The 22,608-nt window shown below is 38.9% G+C and overlaps 2 protein-coding genes across 2 annotated transcripts; one reads left to right on the top strand and one right to left on the bottom strand.

The window, feature by feature from the left end:
* The first annotated feature begins 236 nt into the window (after positions 1 to 236).
* LRRC10 (leucine rich repeat containing 10) lies at positions 237 to 1,076 on the top strand. The gene has a single exon (XM_049883874.1). It carries the CDS (start codon positions 237 to 239, stop codon positions 1,074 to 1,076), a length of 840 nt encoding a protein of 279 aa, XP_049739831.1.
* A 4,693-nt stretch (positions 1,077 to 5,769) lies between these two features.
* On the bottom strand, positions 5,770 to 22,112 carry CCT2 (chaperonin containing TCP1 subunit 2). Its single transcript, XM_049883866.1, has 16 exons — positions 22,007 to 22,112; positions 21,185 to 21,259; positions 21,025 to 21,090; positions 20,177 to 20,288; positions 19,746 to 19,822; positions 19,510 to 19,622; positions 18,512 to 18,714; positions 15,749 to 15,849; positions 15,426 to 15,553; positions 13,484 to 13,587; positions 11,003 to 11,122; positions 10,497 to 10,625; positions 10,190 to 10,293; positions 9,788 to 9,887; positions 7,831 to 7,972; positions 5,770 to 6,056 (listed from the first exon to the last, which is right to left on the bottom strand). Exons 1-16 carry the CDS (start codon positions 22,007 to 22,009, stop codon positions 6,026 to 6,028), a joined length of 1,608 nt encoding a protein of 535 aa, XP_049739823.1. The 5' UTR covers positions 22,010 to 22,112; the 3' UTR covers positions 5,770 to 6,025.
* Between the last annotated feature and the right edge of the window lie 496 nt (positions 22,113 to 22,608).

The following is a 22,608-nucleotide window of genomic DNA, read 5'->3' as shown; positions in this document are numbered from 1 at the left end:
GGCCTTCAGTGCTTGAAGGCAAGTATGTGAGCCAGACCCGGCCTCCGGGTCCCTGCCTGTCTGTTGGGTCTGTCACCTGACACTCAAGTTGCTATCAGGAGCACTTTTCTCTGTTGAGATGACTGGCCATTGTCACGCAAACCCCAGGTTATAATGGGAGGGTACGACAGGCCTCCTATCAGTCCGCAAGCCAGCCCCAGTCTGTTGGCTGGACTTGCCAGGCCTGGGGCCTCCACATGGGGAACACCATCAGGGCCCTTGTGGCCTTCATCCCTGCTGACCGCTGCCAGAGCTTTGTGGTTGGCGACCTCCGAGAGATGCCGCTGGACAAGATGGTAGATCTGAGTGGGAACCAGCTACGTCGCTTCCCTGGGCACGTGTGCTCCTTCAGGGAGCTGGTCAAGCTCTACCTGAGTGACAACCACCTCAACAGCCTACCTCCGGAGCTGGGACAGCTGCAGAACCTACAAATACTGGCCTTGGATTTCAACAACTTCAAGACTCTGCCCCAGGTGGTGTGTACCTTGAAGCAGCTCTGTATCCTCTACCTGGGTAACAACAAGCTCTGCGACCTCCCCAATGAGCTGAGCCTGCTCCAGAACCTCCGGACCCTGTGGATCGAGGCCAACTGCCTCACCAAGCTGCCAGACGTGGTGTGTGAGCTGAGCCTCCTCAAGACTCTGCATGCTGGCTCCAATTCTCTTCGTTTGCTGCCAGGTCAGCTACGGTGCCTCCAGGAGCTGAGGACCATCTGGCTCTCAGGCAACCTGCTGACTGACTTCCCCCCTGTGCTACTTCATATGCCTTTCCTGGAGGTGATTGACGTGGACCGAAACAGCATCCGTTACTTCCCCAGCCTGGCCCACCTGTCCAGTCTGAAGCTCGTCATCTATGACCACAATCCTTGCAGAAATGCACCCAAGGTAGCCAAAGGTGTGCGCCGCGTGGGAAGGTGGGCAGAGGAGACACCAGAGCCTGATCCCAGGAAAGCCAGGCGCTACGCATTGACAATGGAGGAAATCCAGGAGCCACAGGTACCTGCCCCGCCTCCTCTACTGCCTCTTGCCAACTCCTGAGGTGCTTCAGTTCTAGGTTAATGCCAAAGACCCAACTTTAGATCTGGAGACCTCTCCACTAGAGCAAAAATGATTGCTCTCCGCCATTTGGGGTGACTCTGCCAAGGAGCTGATGGAGAGCCAGGTGAAATGTAAATCACACTGAGAAGAAAAATGTCTGGCCAACAGCATCTCTCCCAAAGGAAAGTTGTGTGCTCTTGGGAGCGTGGTTACCCAGAGTGATCATTACTTCTTTGTAAGAAAGTCAACCTCTTCAAGCAGCGTTTTGAAACACTGAAGACCAAGAAGGACTGGGACACTTTGGCCTCTTCCAGTCCCCAGAAGTGGCTGGTCATGAGATTGGTGAGCTCCTTCATTCAATAAGGTACTTGTTACAGAACTCACCTGGTAGCTGCCTCCAGCCCTTTGCAGGGTGTATTTGTTTTACTATACCGGGCAGTGTTTTGTTCTGTTGTACATAAGGTCATTATGAGTCAGAACCGACTCTAAGCCACCTAACAACAGCGTAACTATAAATGGTTTAAAATTATTGTCACTAATTCAGGCCACCTAAAAGGACATTTTTACCTCGTCAATCAGATTCACAGGAAAAAAAGATTTTTGTTGTTGCAAAGGCTCAAGATGAAGCATTTTCCCCAGCAGTTTCTGGCCTGCTAAGAAGATTCCTGATGGAGAGAATGCCCTTTGGCTGAGTCCAACTGCCACTTCAAACTTGACAGTGGTGCATGCTAATTTAGCTCATTTCCCTAAAAGGATTGACCCAAGGTCTGCTCCCAACTGTTTACTGTCACTGACAACATCAGAAGTCATGTAAAGCAGAACCTCACTTTGGTAATGCTCTCTCCTTAAAGCCAAGCCCACTTGTGATTCTTGGCTGCCTCTCCAGAGTGGTCCTTCTGTTTATTCCCATTAACGAACCAAAGCTGAACAGAATCCCCTTCCATGGAGGGAAATCACATTTCCAGAATCTTACTAGGCTAAAGGTACTAGGTGAGCCGTCTGTTCACTTGAAACAAGCATTTGGAAATTTGAATTTCAGACTGTACTGTGTAAAGAAAGTTTCTGCCTGTGTCTCTTTACTCTGATTTGTTTTCATTTTTGTTATGGGTGGGGTCTTTGATGGTCAGTGTAGAAACCTGAGTATTTTGGCCATTATTTTTGGAAGTATATACACTATGGCCTTTTCTTCACCCCATGAAAATGTTAAAGCTTTAAAGAAATTGCTGGCAGTGAGTTAATAACATAATCTTGCCTGTGCTTGACTCTTTTCCGCAAACAAAGACAAAAAGTGTTAACTAAAACACACGGGATGGAACTATTAAAATGTATCTTTGCCATAAATGGATCTTCACTCAGCAGTTTGGTTCTAAAATGCCATTACACAGCAGACTATTCTCGGGCATATTTTCCTACCATGAAGATTTCTTGCTAGAGAGAGATGAAGTTATATTACATAATCTCCTATCAATACTTCCCAAACTGTGGAGTACCTGCAGCCCATTGATTAGTCTTTCAAAGGGTGCTTTTAATCATTAAGCATAATATAGGTTTGTATCTATAAGTCCAATGTTTGGATATTTAACTCCTTTAGTAACAAGCCCAAATTTCTGTTAGACTGCTAGGACTTATTGTCTATTTTCTCATCTCTATTTTACTGATGGAAACCAAGCTACATCCAGCTGATACGAGAAAGTTCCTGCCAACAGAACCTGCTCTCTGAGCTGTATTTGCTGCAGCAAGGAGCCCTGACAGTACATGCAATGGTCGAACACTTGGCTGATAACCCTGAAGTCAGGGAAACGAACCCACTGACCACTCTGCCAGAGAAAGACGTGGCAGTCTTCTTCCACAAAGATTACAGCCTTGGAAACCCTATGGGGCTGTTCTATAGGGTCACTATGAGTCAGAATCAACTTAGTGGCAATGGGTTTTTTGGTTTATAGGGGTATAATTTTCTTTTGACCCTGTCTTCCCTTTTCCAAGATTAGCATGCACACCTGTTCCGATGTAGCAGCTGGCTATTGCCATAAAACAGAGAAGCCAATTGACCCGTATATAGCTCTCACCCAATGCACTGGTTTGAATCAAATGTCAAATTATAAACATTTTGGCCCATAGTGAAGTAAGCTGTTTTCTTCTGAAACAACCAATACACGACAAATGAACAGTTCTCAAACAATACGGTTAAGTATTCACTGCTGACCTTGCTTTCCTAAAATATTTTCACTATAGGTTTCCAATCAATTTTATGAAGAATAGTCAATGAAATCTGTTTCTACAATAATGCTTCCGATGTTTCCTGGAAATTCTGACATAATTAGAAAGTAAGAGGAAAATGTTGAAGAACCAAATGTAACTATTTCACTCATGATTTTAAAAGTCCTGAAACCCAAAGTGTTAATTCATCAAAGAGGAAAATCCCTTCCATAAGTTTATATACTACTTTAGCTTCCATAAATATTATTTTTTTTTCAAATTTTGTTAAAATGCAACATTAACCTAGTAATGTTGGGCTTGTGCCCTAAAATATCAACTCGGCTCAAGCAAACTTTACCTAAAAGCACACATCCTACACACAGCAACCCAGAGGCAGTGTAGCATTGTGGCTAAGAACTCTGCTGCTACAACCGACAAAATACCAACATTGTCCAACTCTTCATTGTCGGACTAAATTTTCAAGATGTTATTTTTTTTATGTATATAAAAATATGTATCTGTAAGTTTATATGTAATGTTTTCCATCCCCAAAGATTATCACTGGGTTTTTAAAGATACCGATAATAAAAAGCAATTAACTAAAAAGAAAAAAAATGAGGTATCTGACTTCAGTCAGAACCAACTTTTTTAGAATAGAACCCCATCGTAAGGCAGGGACTACCCATAGTGAGACTTCCAGACACCATCAATAGCAGAAGCTTTTACCACCTGTAAGGCTAAACGAATAGGGAAGAGATGTTACGCGGATCCAGTAAAGAGCTGAGAGCTGTGAAAGAGGGGCTGCCCAGCCAAAGTTGTAGTGGTAAATCTTGGAGAGGTACAGCTAGTGCTAGAGACAAAGGGCAAAAGAAGGTAGAAAACAGATTCCCTTCTCCATGTACCGCCAACGTCTCCTGAGGTAAACCCAACAGAAAACCAGCCCACAGGGAGCTGTGAGTGAGCAGGGGAAAGCCTCCAGACCTCGAAGCTGGCAAAATCTTAGGTTGGGAAGGGCAAAATGAGAATAACTGGAACACATATTATCCTACTTCAAAGAAAAACTGAAAGATATTAGGACAGATTTAAAACTCCTAAGCACTTAAGACAACTTTCTACAGTAACAATAACCATTAATGTACACTTCAAAACTCTTTTTCATGTCACAAAATTCTTGTGAAAATAAAAACTCACTGCTTCCATATTTGGTGCTTGAGTCAAAAGAAACTCCACCCTAAAAATGTTACAGAATTACAGAGCCTACTGGGTTTTTATTTTTTTTTTTTTTAGGTTATACTTAAACCTCTGTGCCTGATACAATTTTTTAATTTGGCATTTTCTAGGCCTAAAACAGCAATCTGTATGAATTCAAGGGAGGAAAGAGGTATGGGTGTATTCTTGAACATAACAACCTGTAACATTTCATCTTTTTACAAAAATGGCTAATTTTAACAATTGCTGGCTTATCCTTTTTAAGGACTTTGGGTAAAATGTGCCGAAGTACATGTTTAAGGCCTTTTAGATTAAGATCCAGCTTCAGGCTATCTGGTTCCCCAGGAGAGGGAGGGGTGTTCACCCCACTGAAACCTTTGTAGGTTTTCTCAGTCACGGCAGGCTCACCTGTCCTACTTTCCTGAGTTGTAGGGGTCACAATTAATTAAGGTATGTGAAGCACTTAAAAAAAATTACACAACAGTTATTACTAATGCTACTAAAAGTAAAAAAAAACTATCAGTATAATTCCTTTTGATAACTGACAAAACAGTATTTAAAATAGAAACTCTTTTAGACAAAAAAAAAAAAAAAGGTGGGTTATCAATGTTTTTTTTTTAAATCCTTTTGCTCCTTTATAGGAATAAAAAGCCCCTCCATGATGCTAGCAGAGATACACCCAATAAACTCATAACCTCTTAGGCCTCCCCATTTTACTGTGCATTCTATTATTATCCATGTATTAATAGCCCCCAAATCTAAATTCTCCTTTCAACCACCAACCTGAGTATATGCTCATGTCCATTCTCATTCTCTCTCTGAAATCCATTCACCAAAAATCAAAAACTACCAAAACAACACTGAAGTGTAACTACATCCACCTTCTTCTAAATAATACTGCCCTGGTAAAGCAGTACAGGTGCTTGAAGCAGCTTTTAACAGTCAATATTTTTAAATATGCCTTTTTGAAATTTGAAGTAATGGAGACCATCATACTGCTTTCCAATGTAAGAGACAATACTTAGATCACACAAAATTAAACTAGTCGTTTATGATACTTTCACTACATAAAATTAAATGGGCAATAAAAATTACGTGTGATTGAGTATATTTATGTCCCTGCAATGGAACCAAAAGATTAATACATATGTTTATCACATTTGGTTTGGGACTGTATTAATAAATTTCATAAATGTCTAAGGTCAAGCATTATTTAAGTTAGAATGCTACTGAACACACATTCATTCCTATTAAGTAGTTAAAATGATACAAAACAATGACAGATAAGCACTAATTATTCAAACTTTTATTTTAATGCACAATATCAAGACATGAACTTTTAAATCAACTACATTTTATGGAAAATGAAACAGCAAATAAATTAGACTCATGTTAAAACCGAAGGTCAGCTAAGTGTTCAAACTTGAGGATTTAACAGCCAGAGATACACTTTGATTCCACAGTCTTCAAGGCTGAACCTTCTCATTTCAAACACAACTTCACTACGAACTGGTCCAGAACTCAACAGCATATGGAAGTGTTTATTAACAGGGGTGGTGATCAGGGACACGCTTCCTGTAAGGATTACAAACAAACACACATTTAAGAAAAAAGTCAGTAGTGAAAAATGAAAAGCATGATTTTAACCAAAGCTGCATATCAAATACAACTACAACTACAGCTACAATTCTAATTTTATTAAAACCATTATAACCCAATTCTTCGTAACAAGGGTGTTTCTACCTCATGACTAACATCCTACAATTCTAATTTTATTAGTAAGGAGCTATTACAAAACCTGGGAATGTGAAGGCACTGTAAGTGTTCAGCAGTTCTCCATTTCTCAACCAACCAAATTCCTACTTAACAAAGTTAACAGAAAAAGTTAATTCACATTTCAACTGATCTATGTAACTATCAGCAGAGCTAAAAAGAACTTGGTGACACTTGTCTGAGCAGGGCAGACACCAGGCCAAGGACAAGGGCCAAAAGGAGCCCTTAACGGCTGAGAGAGCTGTCCTGCACTGAAGACGACTTTGCCTACATGGTCCTTAATCCCAAGTTGTAGCCTGTAGATCCTGATTTCGAGTTGTAACCTGTTACTTCCTTAATAAACCCCATAACTGTTGAGTATGATCTGTGAGTTGTGTGTGGCCATTGCAACGAATTATCAAATGCAACAGAGGAGAGAGCACCATGGGAGGGACGGCTGGTGTCAGAAAATTTTGGAGGGCAGAGGTATGTTTGACCTCCTCCTCATAGGAATAAACCTTGGGCTGATGCTGATTCTCACCCCTCGTGAAATCAGAAGAGATCCAATGTCCCCCCCGACACCACTTTTACTGCAGGTTATCTTGAATCTTTCGAAAAATTATTGGAGCTCTCCAGTGATCAGCCCTTAAAACCTCTTCCCTCCTTTAGCTACATTCATTGTCTTGGGAACCCAAACTATCTTATAGCTTTAAACACCGTAAGTAGGCTGACAACTTGTAAATTTCTAACTATAGCTCTAATATCTCCCCAAACTACAGGCTCAACTATCGCGCACTGCATACTCAAGAGCTACCTCAAATATCTAAAACCGGAACCCCAATCTTCCCTTCCAAATCTCTTCAAGATCCTTCCCCATCTCAGATAGACAGAAATTCTTCTTTCTCGGTGCAAATACCTTGGATTAGCTTTTTTTTTTCCTCTCACACCCTATGTTCAATCCATAAATTAAATCCTGCCGGCTCTACCTTGAAAATACATCCAAAATCAAACTCCTCCTCCTTACATTCTCCACAATGACCACCTGGTCCATGTCACTATCCTCTCCCCTGTCTCCCTTAACCACCACTAACAGGTAAAATGAACAGTTTTGATAATTAGTAACAAGAATAATTAAAAATTACTGAATCTTTAAAAGCTAAGCTATTCTGTCCACTTATCCATTTTTGTGCAACTGAGTTTTTGAAAAGCTGCTCAAATAGGAACCCATAAGGAAATCTTCACATTATATGTCTAACAATGTCAATATGGAAAAGTGTAGCAGGATAGAAAATAAAGACAATCAGTTGTTACTACTAGACCTCCCAGCCCCAAAGCTCTTTGGTTCTTGACCTTTCCAAGCCTGGCTCTTTGTATGTCCTTTCGATCCTGAGAGCTATCCCACATCACCCATCCTCCTCTCCTCCCAAGCTTTCCTGGCTTAAATCTAAGAGTTGTGACTGTATAAATAACTTGTATAATACTTTTATCTAGGCCAAAATCGCTCCACTTTCTATCAACTACAATTACCAAATATGAAGCTATCTATTTTGTTTCCTTGTAATTTTTTCTAAGAGATGTTTTAAAAGGGCTGGAGTACCTTGGTGCTGCTTTGATAATGTTGTCCACACGTAAAATCACCTCTGCTGCTTCAGCTGCACTCAAAAGAACTTGTCGCTTCACTTGGAAACTTTCTGTTATACCCAGTACTGCCATATCTCCAATGGTACCTTCTTTCATATCTGAAAAGAAAACATACTTTTTAAATAAATAACTTCAGTTTTTAAGAACTAAAGTATCAAAACCTCCCTTATGTCTTATAATAAAAACTAATCCTGTTAATAAGATTACAGCACCTAACTACTCAATTTAGAGCATTCCCACAAGCCTGTAAAAGCAGTCAAGAAAAGCCTTTTTAAAAATTTAAACGGTCAACTATTGATCACCTGTATTAAGAAGCCAACGGTGTCAAATAATGAAAAACTATAGAGAACACTAGAATTACCTATCTTCATGTCCATGTACCCATCCATAATTACTGCAGAAAATCTGCCCCACATTAAAGACCATGGACTTTTAAGAACTGGAAGGGAATTCAGAAGTTGTGTGAAAATCCTACTTCATGTTTTGATAGATCATTATTAACTAAATCTCTGGTGTCCAGTGACAGGATTAACTACCCTCTAAGACCACTAAACCCTGGTGGCATAGTGGTTAAGAGCTACGGCTGCTAAACAAAAACCAGGCAGTTTGAATCCACCAGGCGCTCCTTGGAAACTCTATGGGCCAGTTCTACTCTGTCCTATAGGCTCACTACAAGTCGGAATAGACTCGACAACAATAGGTTTGGTTTTTTGGAAGACCACTCCTGTAATGTCCTGGACAGCTTGTTCAAAGTTCTTCTATCTGAATTAAATCTGCCTCTTATCTATGGATGTAAGATCTGCCCTTAAAGAATGTCAAAGATTATTTCCGAGCATTAGATGGAGGGGTTCCCCTAGTCTCAGTGGATCCAATAAGACTGGTTTCCATATGATTAAAGTACTGTTCACTGGTTTTCCTCCTTTTGATCCGGATCAATCTATTAGCTCCTGGATCAAAACATTCGGTAATGGCAGCCAGGCACCATCCATTACTTCTGGTCTCATGGTAATGGAGGTAGTTGTTAATGGAGGCAATTAAACCTGCAGTTCATTTCCTTCTCGATTCCTGGGTCTCTTCCTACCTCTGCTATTCCAGGCAAATAGAGACCAACTGTTGTTATCTTTAAACCTTGAACCTAAACTATCCCATGGCCAAAACCCAAACCAAACCCATTGCCATTGAGTCAATTTTGACTCATAGCAACCCTACAGGACACAGTAGAACACCCAACAGGGTTTCCAAGGCTGTATATCTTTATGGAAGCAGACTGCCGTATCTTTCTCCCACAGAGTGGCTGGTGGGTTCGAACCACCAACCTTTAGGTTAGCAGCCGAGTGCTTAACCACTCCACAACCAGGGCTCCTACTATCCCATGAAGCCACTGTTAAACAAAACAAGTTTGGCCCAATTAATAAATACCTTAAGCATTGCTCTCTTATAAAGAAATCACGTATAAGAGTTTAAACCAACAACAGTTAATTTAAAACACAGATAGGAATTTTAAGAGCAAAAAAGCCTAAATTAATGGTGATGAAACAGTATGGGTAGAGACAGTGAGAATGGTGACACAACGTGAAGTAGGAAACCAATGGTACTGAACTGTTCATGTAGAAATTGTGAATGGATGTATGTTTAGTTGTGTATATTGCCACCAAAATATTAAAAAAAGGAATGTCAGAATTTATGAGATTAGGAGTTAACATTATTATTGTAATAAATAGTCTGCATACTATTTCGTAATTAAAATACTGTTAGTGTACTTAAGCCTTCTAACTAGTTATATACCCTTTGTAGAGTAACAGCTTTTTGACAATGTTGAGAACAATATTAAATTAAACATTCTTCCCAGAACACATAATGTTCTGAAGGCAAGGGTCATAGGAGTCTTTTCTATGGTTGTTGTGAGAACTCACCTAGTCCAGCTGTTACATCGCCTTCACTGTGGGCAGCTCGGAGCTGTGCCACAAGAGCTGCGCTGTCATAGCCCGCATTGTCAGCTATGATGGTTGGCAACTATAATATAAAAAGACAAATGGTAACTACCTATTTCACTGTAAGAAAGTTGATTTACTACCAACCGGAAGGAAAGCTATTTTCAATTATATATTTGGAAAGAATGTAAAATCTGCTTCCTTGTAATTATGGTTCATGAGCAAGGTCAACTCCAGAATCAAGTTTAAAGGTGGTATGGAACACTTCATTTTCTTAAAGCCAAGAAAGTGAAGTTTTTCTGTCAGGACAAAAAAAGTATTCATTTTTAAAACTATCAATACCCACAAAATTTAAACTCAGAACTCTTATTTCTATTAACGTACCATTCTCAGTGCTTTGGCATAAGACTCCATTGCAACAGCTTCTTTGCCAGGTGTTCTATTGGCAAGTTGTGTAACAGCATGAGCCATCAGCATCTCAGAACAGCCTACAGATTAAAATTCCAATAAAATATTATAATGCCTAGCTGTCTCGAAGACACTGAATTGCTGACTTCCTTTAGGATCGGTCGATCATTTTAAAATTAAGTGGAAAGGCAATGTCAATAAAGTTTAAGAACCATTAAAACCATTTATGATTTATACTGTACTTCAAGAAATAAAATTAGCTCAGTATTTTTCAAATGCTTACCTCCTCCATAAACTGTTCTAGGATCCTTCACAGTTTGGGCAAGAACACAAAGAGCATCATGCAGAGATCTTTCTGCTTCATCTAAGATTTGCTGAGTGGCACCACGCAGAACAATGGTGCAAGCCTCACCTAAAATTAAAAAATAATACTCTTATGGCACAGTGAACACTTATTTATAAAAGTTTACCTTTTAAAATGCTAGGAAGATGCTGGTTGTGCTATCTGGTTTTGAAAACTGACATATGTTCCATCATTATACAGTCTTCCCTAAAAACCTATATTCATAACGTTTCTAAGATATCAAGGAAAATACTATGTCGAATATGACTGTTCACAAAGGCAATGTAAATATGATTTTGGCTGACTTCAGAAAAGATTTAAATAAAACATATCGCATGCTTCTCAAGAGTTATGATATCATAACTCTAGAAACTTCGGTAACTTTACTTCAACAGAATCTAGCTAAGATTTAGGCACCTTAACCAAGGTCTAACATAACTGCTCACCAAGGGCTACCCCAGAAAAGTGAATGAGTTTGTCTTCTCCAATCATGACTTCCTCAATAAGTTTGCAACTTCCAAGCTTCACCAATTCTGGGTGATCAAAGGTAGAAGCAATTTCACCACCTATGAACATGAGACATACTTTAAGTAAATGCATGACAGGTAAACATTTTTTTTCTAACAAGCAGTAATGGATAGATAACATAATAACTAACATATTTTAAGATGGATGCCTTACTACATGCCAGGCACTCTCTTAAAGCACTTTAGATGGCATGACTAATTCCAACAGTCACAACAACCCCATGAGATAGGTTCCATTATTATCCCACTTTACAAACACAAAATTAGGACTAAGGTTTAATGACTCACCCAAGATTACATAGCCAGTACAAATATGGTAAAGCTGGGATTCAAACCAAGCATTCTGGCTTTAGACCTATACACAATGTAATGCTACCTCCTAAAGGTTCAACTGAGACTTTACCATTCACCTTTATGTATAAATTTCAATTGACTCTCTTCTAAAATCCAGTCTAGAAGAGAGACCAAACACTTATGACATCCAGCACAAGACATGAAAATATTTAATTAGTTGACAACTGTACAGACATTAGAACTGCTTAAAAGAGCACCTCATAGCTAATTACTCCTGTAACTGAAATGTCTGAAAGTGCCTGTGAGGTCTAGGAAACAGGGCAAACCCAGAGCAGACATAATTACGCAACAAAAAAGTAAATTCATTTTATTCCTTATGTCCTCTATTCCTATCATCCACTCTGTAAACTGAAACGGTCAGCCATTTCCTTTCCTAATTCTTAATTAGCAAGGGTTTGGTTTCAATTTTAAAATTTTATCTGATTTCTCTTTCTCTTAATGATGTAGATTCCATCTATTATCAACCAAACCCTCTAAACCTATTCCTTACAGATAATCTGCTGAGTATTAATTGATAATACTATCTTTCTCATTTTATAATAAATTTATAAGAAGGGCTACTGGTATTCTAAACTCTAATTTATACTCATAATTTCCATTGCTGAATTTTTTTTTTTTTTTACTTTGGCTGTCAAATTCCTGAGATTGCTCTGTGTTCTAGATGTAAGACAGCATAACCTTTGGAGAATCATATCCAAAAATAAAGAATATCTGGCTTATGAGACTTTTCACTTAATCCTTCTATGCCTACCTTACATTCCTCTACATTTTCAAGAACCAATTTCACACACTTTGACAACTGTGAGGGGCTCCATGGATGGAAGCCACCAGAGTGTCAACTTCACAGTCACATAATTGGTGTGCTCAGTGCAATAAATACTCTTCTGAGTATATGCGGCAATTTCATTTATCAAGTCCTCTATGGTACGAGCTTATTCCATGAATGTGACATCTTTCACATTTGTCTTATCTTTAATTTTCTTGCATTAAAGAATGTATTATATTAACATGAGCATCAAATGTTTTGTGTTACCATAAACATGAAGTACGTAATGGCTTTTAAAGAACTTTAATTAAAGCAGGTAAACTACCACTCCAAAGTAGTTAATGAGAGGAAAATACCTACTTAGATCAGGGGATAGCTATGCTTCTCATATTATTGTAAGTGGATTAAAAAGTTATTCTGAGACCAGTTCTACTCTCTAAATGTTAGTATGCTTTAATTTCTTCTAATACTCATGGCAGTCCAAACTTTGCACCCTGAATCGTAGGTCTCCTTAGTTCTCATTCCCAGAACCCAAACCAACTTTCCAACCTATTCATTCATTTTCCAAGAATGAAGATTAGAGGATAAAGGCTGCTTAAGTTTTTCAAGGGCTTAGAGGCTACTTTAAAGCCATTACAACAACAAAAAGCAAACAAGTTGCACTCTGTCATTTTGATGTAAGCGTATCTGCTGTATAAACACGATTTCTATTCAACATAGTTGAGGTTATATCATTCATACCTCTATTGATGGGTGTCGGAATACACCAACTTTTCATCATACATCTTTGGATTGTTTCACTCACCTCAAAGTTCATTACTTTCAGAAATTTAAAAAAATGTATAAAAGTAATGTCTAAGTACCTGAATCACTCTCTGGCACACGTGTTTAATACACAAGGCACAAAGCGTTAAGCTACTCACTTAGCAGTATAAGTAAAACTACACAAGATTTAAGACTTCTTTTTTCAAGCCTTGGCTTGTTTAGACTATGTTTAGAACAGTGGTCCTGTGGGTTTGTGCGTAAAGATCTAGAATCTTTACAACAGTAACACAACCACAAAAACAGACCTATGGAGAATCTGGCATATAATTTGGGAGATTAAAAACAATACTGTAAGTAAACTAAGATTTCAATCCAAAAAGTGTTATGTCTGATTTCAGAAAAACTCTTTAGATTCCAAGCTCCTTAGGGATTTCTTTGTATTCTCAATGAGTTGCATACACTAACACTCCTTAATTCCAAAAGTGATTGTTACAAATGAATGCCTCTTTCCGTACCTGTTACAAGTGCCAGGCGTTCCACACCTGCAAAATCTGCATGCTCAATAGCCATGACGCCAGCAGCACCAAACAGCTGTTCAGGGTAATTATAAATTAATTGCCTGTAAATAAAATACATATAATCATTATGTTCAAAACTAACAATTCACAAAAGACTTCTTAAAAAAACGGAAATATTTTTACCTCACCAATAATCAAAAAAATGTAAATTAAAACAAGATACCATTTCTTATAGTGTTACAATTATAAACTACAACACTAGCCTATCCATGCTATCACTGAAATCAGGGTTTTTCTGAGTATTTGTGAATATTGCTATAAATTGGTCCCACAATTCTAGAAGGCAATTTATCAGAAAATCTTATCAATGTTCCTAAGCTTTAATTCCACTTCTGAAAATCAACAGCAAGAAAATTTAAATATTTTAGAAAGTAATGAAGATATTTATGAAAATTTCATACACATAATAAAAAAAAAAGTGATCTAAATGTCCACTAGGAAAGTGCTTACAAATCACAATTTACTGATTACATTATGAAATATTCATAATTTTATGTAAAAATATGTACTATTAAGTTAAAAAAAAACAAGGTACAAAAATTTATAGCATATGATCACAAGTAAAAAACTGAAACTAAAACACCATACATAATTAGACACACAAAGGTCAATATAAAGAATGTCTGGCAACTCCTGAGGGAGCAGGAGACCAATGGGATACAGACCCCAAATTCTCATGAAAAGACCATACACCTAATGGTATGATTGCGACTAGAGGAATCCCAGAGACAATGCTCCCCAGAACTTCTGATGGCACAGGACAGGAACCATCCCCGAAGACAAATCATCAGGCATGAAAAGGACTGGTCAGTTGTCGGGGGAGAGAGATGCCGATGAAGAGTGAGCTAATTAAATCAGGTGGACACGGGAGAGTGTGTTGGCAACTCTTGACTGGAGGGGGGATGGGAAGATAGAGAGAGAGGGAAGATGGCAAAATTGGCACGAAACGAGAGACTGTAAGGGCTGACTCCATAGGGGGAGAGCAAGTGGGAGAAGGGAGTAAGATGTATGTAAACCTACATGAGACAGACTGATTGGAATGGTAAATGTTCACTTGAAGCTTAATAAAAATTAATTAAAAAAAAAAAATGTCTGGGAGGCAAGACCTCAGATTCTGTTCTTTACGCTTTCCTATCTCCCAAAATGAACAGATGCTACATTTACAGTAAAAAAAAAAAATTTTTTGAAGTTTTGTACCTTAAAAAGTTATTGGCATAACATACTGCCAGGCAAAACGTATATTATCAGATTCGTAGGTAACATCAGTTTTTTCTAGAAACTTAATTTAAAAAGCGCAGGAACATTTGGCCTAAAACAATTATTTTTCCTCAAACATTAACTATTACTTTTGATTTTCCTGAAGTTAACTACAGTCGTTTCACTTACTGAAATGCTCTCCTCCTCTTGGTATTTTCACCATTCAAGACAATGCAAAAAAGTCTTAGACACTGACCATTAAGCAGGCACGAGAAAAGTATATGCATATTTTATACGAATTAAAGCCCTCAAACTCTTAATACTCATCTCTTCATTCTTGTTTTACTCCTGTCTTAGCTTTTGCTACTTCAAACTCACCCTTTAACATGAAATTAAATCTCTCCTCCGAATGTTAAGTATTTACAGCACAGCCAAAACTAGCAGCATAACCACCAAATCAGAAGACTCTAACCATTGTTATTGACAATATAAAAAAAAATAAAGCATATTAACATAAAAAGATACTAAATCACTGTAATGCAAATGACTTGCTGTACAATTATATTTGGGAAAGAACAGTTCCTAAATAACTAATTCGATGTAAGGCATTTTCGTTAAGTCTTCATAGGAAGAAAATCCTTTCTAAGACTATTACAGATATCGTTAACACAAACACACAGACCTGTTAATAAAGCAATTGATTCCATGTTTAAGAATACGTTCAACTTTCTCCTTCATTTTTTCCTTTTCTGCGTGTTCTATTTCTGCAACCTTTGCTGTAGAATCAACTCGTACTCTAGAACCAAATATCTAAAACAAAGAAAGCGTAAAGACAGTATCGCTTCCATTACTTAGTCCCATATTTCAACATTTTTATGTAAATACATCAAAAAGTATGTGCGTGTGTGTATGTGTACACACACGCACACAGTTTTTTAGGTGTAACTGTTCTCCCAGCCTTTCTGGTGGCCAGCAATCAGAATTTCAAAACATACAGTTACGCACCTTTATTTTGTCCGTATCCATTCCAGTATTTGCAATAAGAATTTTAGCATTTTCAATTCGCTTTGGTTGATTGACTCCAATTTTTTTATCTAACAGAAAGCCTATGATAAATAAAAGAACGACGATATTATATTAAATAGGTACTTCAAAGCTGCATCAGTAAATCTTACAAAGCTGTCTACTTTATCAAATTACTCTTTCAAAGAATGAATGTAAGTCCAATTTACCAAGCTCTTAGAATAAAATCAATAGAGTGGGTCATTTAAACACACAGAAAAACAGAAAACTTGAGCACAGCACAAGCAGGAAGAGTAAGCACAGTATTTCAAAACTTTTGTTTCAGATATATGCTACTATACACACAGTGGTACGGCCTGCAATGTAAAAACATTAAAACAACTTTCATTAACTTAAAATGAAGTCAAGAGAAAACAAACTGTGATTCAGATACACAGGGTACTTCTACCTATTACTGAATTTTTAAAAGAACTAAAACACTACAGATAAACTGGGACCTAATTATGCCCACAGATCAAGAGGCAGTTGTTTGGACAGAACAAGGGGATACTGATTGGTTTAAAGTCAGGAAAGGTGTGTATCAGGGTTGTAATCCTTTCACCATACCTATTCAACCTTTATGTTGAACAAATAATCCGAGAAGCTGGATTATATGAAGAATGGGGCATCAGGATTGCTGAAAGGGAAAGAACTTGAGGCACTTACTAATGAAGATCAAAGACCACAGCCTTCAGTATGGATCGCACCTCAACATAAAGAAAACAAAAATCCTCACAATTGGACCAATGAGCAACATCATGATAAACGAAGATAAGACTGAAATTGTCAAGGATTTCTTTTACTTGGATCCACAATCAACAGCCATGGAAGTGGCAGCCAAGAAATCAAACGACGTATTGCATCGGGTAAATCTGCTGCACAGGACCTCTTCAAAGTGTTGAAAAGCAAAGATGTCACCTTGAGCACTAAGATGCGCCTGACCCAAGCCATGGTATTTTCAATCGCATCATATGCATGTGAAAGCTGAACAATGAAGAACTGATGCCTCTGAATTGTAGTGTTAGTGAAGAATATCGAATATACCATGGACTGCCAAAAGAGTGAACAAATCTGTCTTGAAAGAAGTACAACCAGAGTATCTACAACCAGAATGCTCCTGAGAAGCAAGGATGGCAAGACTGCGTCTTACATACTTTGAACATGTTGTCAGGAGGGATCAGTCCCTAGGGAAGGACGTCATGCCTGGCAAAGTACAGGGTCAGCAGAAAAGAGGAAGACCCTCAACGAGGTGTGTTGACACAGTGGCTGTAACGAGCTCAAGCATAACGATTTTAAGAATAATTCAGGACCGGGCAGTGTCTTGTTCTGTTGTATATAGGGTCAGTATGAGTCAGAACCGACTCGACAGCACCAATGACAACAATCATGCCCTGTTGCTTACTGGATATGTAACCTCAGGTACTCGTCTGTAAACTGGGAATGTAAGCAGCAGAGTTGCTATTCACCAGTCTACATCCCTGTTGATTTGGAACCATCACACGAACCCAGTAGCTGCCTACCTCTTCAGCCCTTAGATAAGAAAAAACATAAAAGGTATTAAGCCACTGTTATTTGGGGTTTTCTGTTGTAGTCAGCTGAGCCTAATCATAACTCACTGGGTCATTATCATGAGGAAAAACTGAGGTTTTAAGTAAAATTCCTATTACAATGTCTGGCACAGAGCCCTGACAGTGCAGCGATTAAGCGCACGGCTGTTAACCAAAAGGTCAGTGGTCTGAACCCACCAGCCGCTCTGCAGGAGAAAGATGTGCAGTCTGCTTGTGTATAGATTACAGCTTTGGAAACCCTATGGGGCAGTTCTACCCTGTCCTATGGGGTCGCTGAGTCGGAACTGACTCGATGGCAACAAGTTTGGTTTTGGTTTTTTTGGCACAGAGCAGACATTCAAGAATGGTAGCTGCCAGTGCTACTATCCTTGTTTTAATGCTCTTTCCCTACCACCAACCCTTATTAGAAATGCTACACAGCCACTATATATAAATTCAACTAGAAATACTGTCAGAATTATGTAACTTCCTTGAAATAAAGACATACAACATGCAGCAAAACCAGGACTTCAAACAACTGGTCAAGCAGAAATTACAAAGCCCAACTTGTTCCTTCTTTTCCCTCTCTGTAAAAGAGAATGCCTATAGTTTCCTCAGTTCATTTTGTGAAGTAAATATACCGTGAAAGTGTTCTGAAAAGCTCATACGCTATGAACAAAATACATTCCTAAGAAAATGGCAGTTACCAAGACATCATTCTTTAAGACCAACACCAAAACTATACAGTCATAACCAAAAACCTTCAACTACATTCTAGTTTTAACTAGATGACAGACATACCCAGACCCTTCCTGGAGAATACAAGTCATCTGGGAAAAAGCATCATTTGAATACTGACTTAGGGTTTTTAAAAAGCTAGCTTCTCTTTATTAACTACAAATAACTTCAAAGTATGAAGTAAAATCTAAAGATTATCAAGGAAATGCTGGGATGGTGTGCGAAGATGAAGCATACGTCAATGTACCAAATGGATTAAAACAGTAAAAATGTTTGCAACATGACTTGTGTTCTTAAAGAGAAGTTCTCTGGCTTTGTAAAGCATCGTTAGTCCTAACTAGCTAAAATCAACATTCTCCTACTAGTTAGCACTCAGCATCCAATCAAAGCTTGTTTTCCCATATTCGACATATATACATACCTTCATCTAAATAGGAATCTGCCAGACTTCCTCCTAGCTTCTTGATGACATGAATTGCCTCCAGATTACCAGAGCCTTTCAGTCTGAGAACAGCTTCTACAGCTAACTTAGTAAAGTGATCTTTGTGATGAGTAAGAAGCTTTGAGGATAATGTTGTTCCCGCAATGTTCATTAAATCTTGACGGAATTTAATTTCATCAGAACTTGAAACAGACAAAAAGAAATTTGTATCTGAGCTCCTCCAAAGGTATCAAACCTACTTTATTTTTCAAAATTTACCCAGGTACTCTTACATTAACAGATAATTTCAGTCCAACTCTAAGTGCTTTAAGTCACATCAAAAGAAATGTAAATTAAAGGATACCATTTTCCCACCAAACCAGCAAGTTACAAAAAGAAAAACCCACGAACAAACAAAATAATACCAAAACCTGGGGAAACAGACACTGTTGTACATCTTGTGGAAGTGTAACATTTTTTCTGAAGGCTTATCTGATAAATAAAAATGACTTTAAAATACATACATACCTTTGGACCCAGAAATAATACCTCTAGAAGATTTTTTTTGGTAACAAATTCATCACAACATTATAAAGCTAAAATTTGGCAAAAACACACATCTCCCACTGTAGACAGGGTAAGTAAACATAATCAAATTCCCAATTCTATTAAAACTAATGTTGCAGAAAATACTGATACCTAGAAATGTACTTGTTAATCAACTAGGTTAAAATGAGGCTAAAAACCCTCTACACAATGATGCTATTCGTTTTTGTTTGCCTGTTTGTTTTGATTATATATGCAAGACTGGAAGCCCAAACTTTAACTTAAGAGTCTACCTCCGGAGAATGTGGGTTTTTTGTTTGAGGGTATGGAAAGGCAGCAGGGTCATGTCTTCATATGCTTTTCAATGCTCTCTAATTTCCTGCATTACACATGTTACAAAAAGAATGCTGAATTCTTAAAATAGTAGAATAGTAACATTTTGGTATACCAACCCATGATCAACTGCAGAACTCAACAGAGCCTCTCTTGCTGCCTTTGTGGCTTCTCTCCAACCCGCAATGATGGTCTGTGGGTGAATCTTTTTTGCAATTAAAGTTTCTGCTTCCTATTAATAAACAGTGAAAAGCATTATCAATAAGAGCTACAAGAAGGATTTGATTACTGCTGATATTCAAAACCACAAAACAAAAAATAAAACGAGGTAAGAGTTGCTCAGATATTTTCTCACCCTTAATAATTCTGCTGCTAAAACAGTAACAGAGGTAGTTCCATCGCCAACTTCATCATCTTGAACCCTTGACATATCTAGAATAAAATTAGTTATCAATTTATACCTGATTCTGCTTTTTAAACTACTTTAAGGTAGTTTAATTCTCAAAACATACCCACTACCAATCCAAACCTTGCATACCTAGATTTCTCTACCTGACAAATTCTCTGGAACTTTTAGGTAGAAATGCAAGTTTTACCATCGATAATCACTTGGCACTCCAGAAGCTTGCATTTTAATAACAATAATCAATTACAAAGTGGTAGACAGAAATTAATTAAAAGTACAATTACTTAACACTGACTATTAAAAAGTAAGTATTTCATAATGTTAACAAAACAGCTTTTTACAAGTCACTCCCTCCTCCTTAAATAAATCTTCAGACTCACCAACTAAAACTTTAGCTGCTGGGTTGTCAACACCGATGTTTTTTAGAATAGTTGCACCATCATTGGTTACCATAAGGGAGGCGTCTCGTCCGCTGCTTAAAAGAATCTTATCCTAAAGGAACATAAGATATAAGCACATCTTGAAGAACGAGTGGGTCAATCAGTACTCTCATACACCCCACAATCAAGCCCTGGTATCTGCCCCTAGAAAGACTAGAAGCACAGGGAGACACGAACAATGAGGTTTGTTTCAGCACCCTAATAATCAAAACAATGGAAACAAAGTTGTGTCCATCAATATAGCCACAGTTGAATAAACTATAAAAAACTATCTACACCGCCAAGAATTTAAGAAACAAGCTACATAAAAAAAATACATATAAATACTATCTGTATAAAACAAGGAGCCCTGGTGGCACAGTGGTTAAAAGCTCAGCTGCTAACCAAAAGGTCAAATCCACCAGCCACTCCTTGGAAATCCTATGGGGCAGTTCTATTCTGTCCTATAGGGTCTCTGAGTCAGAGCTGACTCGAAAGCAACAGGTTTGGTTTGGCTGGATTTGCATAAAACAAAATATTATCTGTTACACGAAAAAATACTTAAGTAAATATATATACATACATCTACATAAGTGAACAGAAATACATCCAGAAGATAAACACCAAAGTAAGTGTTAATCACAGGAACTTATGAGTATTGTTCTGATTTTTAGTAAGGAGAATAGTCACATATTACTTGTGTAAAACTTTTTAAAGATTAAAAAACATCAAAAAAAGTGTTACTAACTGTATTTCCATTAATAGCTCTAAAACAATACTAAAACCTACAAATACGTTGTTCTTCTTACCATGCCTTTGGGTCCCAAAGTGCTCTTTACCAAGTCTCCAATAGCAATGGCACCGATAAAAGAAGACTGGATCGAAAACCAAACAGATTATCAGAATTAGACAATTTTAACGTGCAAGTTATAATTTCATCCTCAAGAGAAAGGAGAGAACAAGGCTCACCAGACGAGCTGTCTCTGCTCTCTCTTCATCAGCTCCAGCCTTGAAGATGTTAACAGGAGCAAGAGAAAGGGACGCCTAAAACGGGCAATCAAAATACATACTTTGAATATGTACTCTTTAACATATATACTTAAAGGCCTTCCGCTATACTCGAGTATTCAAGAGAAAAGTAATTTATAGGATACTTTTTCAAATGAAGCTTTCCATCATCCGTGCAGTCATATATTTAAGTGGAAGGGAGATTTACGTAAATTGCGAGGAAAGCGGCTTTTAAGATCTATGTAGGCGCCAGGAATAAAAACCACACACTGAAGCGATTGTTTGATAAGTATGGCAAGACTGAAGATTTTAAACTATGGATGAAGAAGGCAGGATTACAGACCACCCGCGGGGCGACGCCAGGTAGGCGATGGGAAGCGGCGGCCTCCATCTTCGACTCTCGGGCGCGCCTTCCCCGCCCGCTCCAGGCTCCTCCCCGAGGGCGGGCGGGGTCGGCCTCGTGGCCCCGGGCTCTAAAAATTCCTCTGCGGCCGGTGGGTCCCGGTGAGACCCCGGCTTCGAGGTGCTGGGACCGTGGAGAGGACGAGCTGGTGTAAGACAATGGCCTTGAGACCCACTCCTCCCCCTGGCTGGCATGAAGGGCTCCCACCAGCAGGCCTCGGGCAGGCCACACGCAAGCGCCGTCGCCATGTGCGGCGGTGTCGTGGCAGACACAGGGAGCCCGTGGCCTAGGAGGGACGGAGAAGGCAGAAGGGCGGCAGCGCACAGCGGGACACGGCAAAGCACGGGCTGGGGGACCAGGGCTGGGGGGAGCAGGCTCACCATGGTTCCAAGGAGGTCGGCCCACACGCTAATCCCTTACCGCTCGCCCGGGTAACCAGGAGTGAAGAGGGAGGCGGAAGTGACGCCACACGCTCTATCGCAGGGGGCGGGGCCTCGGCCTGAGCTCCGTTCCTGCTTGGTGCCACCGCCTGCGGAGGAAGGGAGGGGTTGACACTTTGAGAGAAGCCTGGAGGGCGGTAAACGCAGCCTGTCATATTGGACCCGCTCAGTAGGGAGGAGGAAAGGGAGGAGTCTGAAATTTTGCTTGAGGCTGGGCGGATTAGAACTAAAAAAAAAAAAAAGTCTTTGAAAAACAGACGCCGCGCTGCCGGGTTGCTATAGCAACCGAGTTCTGGCTCATGTTTTAAACTTTTCCTTAAATTTAACTTTTAAAATTTTGCAAATAACACATACGCAGTTTAAATCGTCATATGAAAAAAAATATATAGTAGTAATAAAAAATATAATTTCCCTGCCTCATCACTTCCTCTCCCCAGAGGCAAGCACACTTTAAGTTTTTTTAGCATGTGTGTGAGATTATTTGCCGTCATATTCCTAAATATTTTTTATTGCTTTTTTAATTTTAAGCATTTATTTATTGA

This window comes from Elephas maximus, chromosome 4 (assembly GCF_024166365.1).
Source record: "Elephas maximus indicus isolate mEleMax1 chromosome 4, mEleMax1 primary haplotype, whole genome shotgun sequence".
Classification (NCBI taxonomy): domain Eukaryota; kingdom Metazoa; phylum Chordata; class Mammalia; order Proboscidea; family Elephantidae; genus Elephas; species Elephas maximus.
The sequence above is the reverse complement of the archived record's forward strand: the minus strand, read 5'-3'. Positions and strand labels throughout refer to the sequence as shown.

What these genes read in the sequence shown, in the direction of transcription:
- LRRC10 (XM_049883874.1), top strand. Translation starts at nt 237, where the DNA reads ATGGGGAACACCATCAGGGCCCTTGTGGCCTTCATCCCTGCTGACCGC.
- CCT2 (XM_049883866.1), bottom strand. An exon ending in CTTTGGGACCCAAAGGCATG is followed by an intron (nt 20,289 to 21,024) that starts GTAAGAAGAACA and finishes ATGTTCCTTTAG; the next exon opens with GATAAGATTCTTTTAAGCAG. An exon ending in TAGCAGCAGAATTATTAAGG is followed by an intron (nt 19,623 to 19,745) that starts GTGAGAAAATAT and finishes GTTTATTAATAG; the next exon opens with GAAGCAGAAACTTTAATTGC.